The sequence below is a fragment of the Chionomys nivalis genome, chromosome 2, assembly GCF_950005125.1.
Source record: "Chionomys nivalis chromosome 2, mChiNiv1.1, whole genome shotgun sequence".
Lineage (NCBI taxonomy): Eukaryota > Metazoa > Chordata > Mammalia > Rodentia > Cricetidae > Chionomys > Chionomys nivalis.
In genome coordinates, this window is record NC_080087.1 from 2,187,023 (window position 1) to 2,189,992 (window position 2,970).

General features: G+C 36.6%; 1 protein-coding gene across 1 annotated transcript; it reads left to right on the top strand.

Annotated features, from left to right (window-relative positions):
- The first annotated feature begins 512 nt into the window (after positions 1-512).
- On the top strand, positions 513-1,460 carry LOC130870072 (olfactory receptor 8J3). The gene has a single exon (XM_057762642.1). It carries the CDS (start codon positions 513-515, stop codon positions 1,458-1,460), a length of 948 nt encoding a protein of 315 aa, XP_057618625.1.
- Positions 1,461-2,970: the final 1,510 nt, after the last annotated feature.

A 2,970-nucleotide genomic window follows, 5' to 3' on the forward strand; every position in this document is an offset into this window, starting at 1 on the left:
TATTGACCAGATTCTCAAGGATCTCCATAAAATCACCACTATAGGGATAATCTGTCATTCCCCACTTCACATGATCAAATTCAAATAATATATAGAAGACACCATCTTATTCAACTTCTAGCTGTCAAATTTTTCTTTCAATCTCCATCTTTTGCACATTGGCCTACCCATTATTATCTCACTACCAAAAAGCCCATAAAAATTACTAGGTGCATTTTATATTCTTTAAAGTTTCCTTTTTGGTCCAACCTCTAGACTTTTTCCAAACCAAACAATTCATAATCATCACAACAGCAAAAAATAAACAATCTGTGGCTCAAATCAAGTAATCAAAATATTTCTTTCTCTAAAATGTCTCCATAATTCACAAATGAGAATAGCAAGTAGGAAGTCCATTTTGAAATATAATTGTCTACCCAGAAGCATCATATCTAATGACAATTTAGAAAATGCTTCCTTAACTTCTTATGCAATTCCTTCCTTCCCAAAACAGATAAATTCACAGCTGTTACATGGCTCCTATAAATACATCTCATGTCACTGAGTTTATTCTTGTGGGTGTTTCAGACTGTCCAGAACTGCAGGTACCACTTTTCTTTGTCTTCCTGGCCATCTACATGCTGACAGCAGCAGGAAACCTGGGCATCATCACCCTCACCACCGTGAACTCACGACTTCAAACTCCCATGTACTTCTTCCTCAGACACCTGGCTGTCATCAACCTTGGCAACTCCACTGTCATTGCTCCTAAAATGCTGGTCAATTTCTTAGTCAGTAAGAAAACCACCTTGTACTATGAATGTGCCACCCAGCTGGGTGGATTCCTGGTTTTCATTGTAGCAGAGATCTTTATGCTGGCTGTGATGGCCTATGATCGCTATGTGGCCATCTGCAACCCTCTGCTCTACATGGTGGTGGTGTCTCGGCACGTGTGCTTTCTGCTGGTCTCCCTCACATATGTCTATGGCTTTTGCACAGCCATTGTTGTTTCATCTTGTGTGTTTTCTGTATCTTATTGCTCCTCCAATAAGATCAACCACTTTTACTGTGACAATGTCCCTCTGTTGGCACTGTCCTGTTCTGACACCTACCTCCCAGAAACTGTAGTCTTTATATCTGCAGCTACAAACCTATTTTTTTCCATGAGTATAGTGCTGGTGTCTTATTTCAACATTGTGTTATCTATCCTAAGGATCCGTTCAGCAGAAGGACGGAAGAAAGCCTTTTCTACCTGTGCTTCACATATGGTGGCTGTCATAGTTTTCTATGGAACGCTGTTATTCATGTATTTGCAGCCTCAAACTAATCACTCACTGGATACTGATAAGATGGCCTCTGTCTTTTATACACTGATCATCCCAATGCTGAACCCCATGATCTACAGCCTGCGGAACAAGGATGTGAAGGCTGCACTAAAGAGATTTGTAACAAATCCATGCAATTCTTTCAAATCAATGTAACTTTAAAACACCTTTGGTCAATAAAAACATGGATACGATCACTCACAATTGTGAAATAAAAAACGACATGGCTGACTTACTGGTTTGAAATCAATCCTGAGCAACAAAAGTCAAGGAGAAAAGCAGAACTCAGATGCAAAATAAGTAAATTTTTCTGGTTATAATAGTAACCTACACACATACATGTGAATAACTGCCCACTGGCATCTGGTAACTAATTTGGAAGAAATGTATCCAAGAACACAAAGATATGGGTCTTTTGTTCGTTTTATTCATTCTTTGAAAATTTCTATTGTATTAAATTTATTCTTATTCTCTCTAACAGCTCTTATTAGATGTCTTGCACTCTATCTTCCCCTTCCAATTAATTGTTTATAATCTATTGAATATTTTGAATATTATGTTAACTAACTTGAACGTTGGAGATCAAGTGGGGACAAAAAGGAGAAAGGGGGAAGGGAATATAATGAAGAAAGAAGAAGGGAAAAAGGAAAATAAAAATAAGGAAAGTAAAGATGGGGAGAAGCAAGGAGAAAGAGAAAATATGAGAGAATATATGATTGTGAGGTCAAAGGATCAAAATAGTACAGGAGGACCCCCACTGTATTTTCAACAGATAAAGCCAAAGCAATCTCAGTTGAAATGTAAATATGTAGATTTCCAATAAAGCATTTTCTTACCTACAGGATAAGATTGCATGCTATGTTTAAAACGTTTACATACTTTATAAGTAATGAAAAACAATTTTTCCAAACAGGAGAATATGTTGATTTGTGTCTATATTCTTCCCTTAGGGAATGGACTGATATGTCATTTTATGTTACTTTATCTTGATGGTTTCCTTCCAAATAGTGCAATATGCAAAGGAAAAGTGTCACATGACAGTGAAGAAAAATGACAAAAACTAACTTGACTAGGAAAGTAGATTAACACGACCAGTGATAAGTCAAGTCTACAAAGGGGTCCTTCATCATGATGTGAACAAGATAGCAATCTACTGTTTTTATTTCTTTACCTACACCTATAACTTTAATCCAAGTATGAGAAAAACTGAGAAGAAACCGAGCAGAGTAGCAATACAGAAAATACTGGCCAGTATATTCCCCCAAATTATCATAACATATAGAGAAACTATGACAGCATAAAAGACATTAATGAGACAGACTAACTACATGTCTATTTTGGATGGGACATCTGAACCTAGTGGATATAAGACTAAATTCTGAGTAAAATACATAATCTATGAATGATAATAAAATATTTGATATTCATCAAGCATACTATTGAGACATAATGTGGCGTCTCCTATTTCTCCTCTCATCATATGGGCTTTTATTTTAAAATAAAATCTAGGGCTGAGGATGTCACTAAGCAGGTGAAGTACTTATTGATTATGTATGGAGCCCTAGGTTTGATCCCAGCACAGCTTTTGATGTGAAGCACAGTTCATGAAATGAAACTTGGATTCAGGATGTGTTCTTTTTTGTCATATGAGTCTGCTGATAACACA

Excerpts from the sequence above, each read along its gene's own strand:
- LOC130870072 (XM_057762642.1), top strand. The coding sequence starts at position 513 with ATGGCTCCTATAAATACATCTCATGTCACTGAGTTTATTCTTGTGGGT.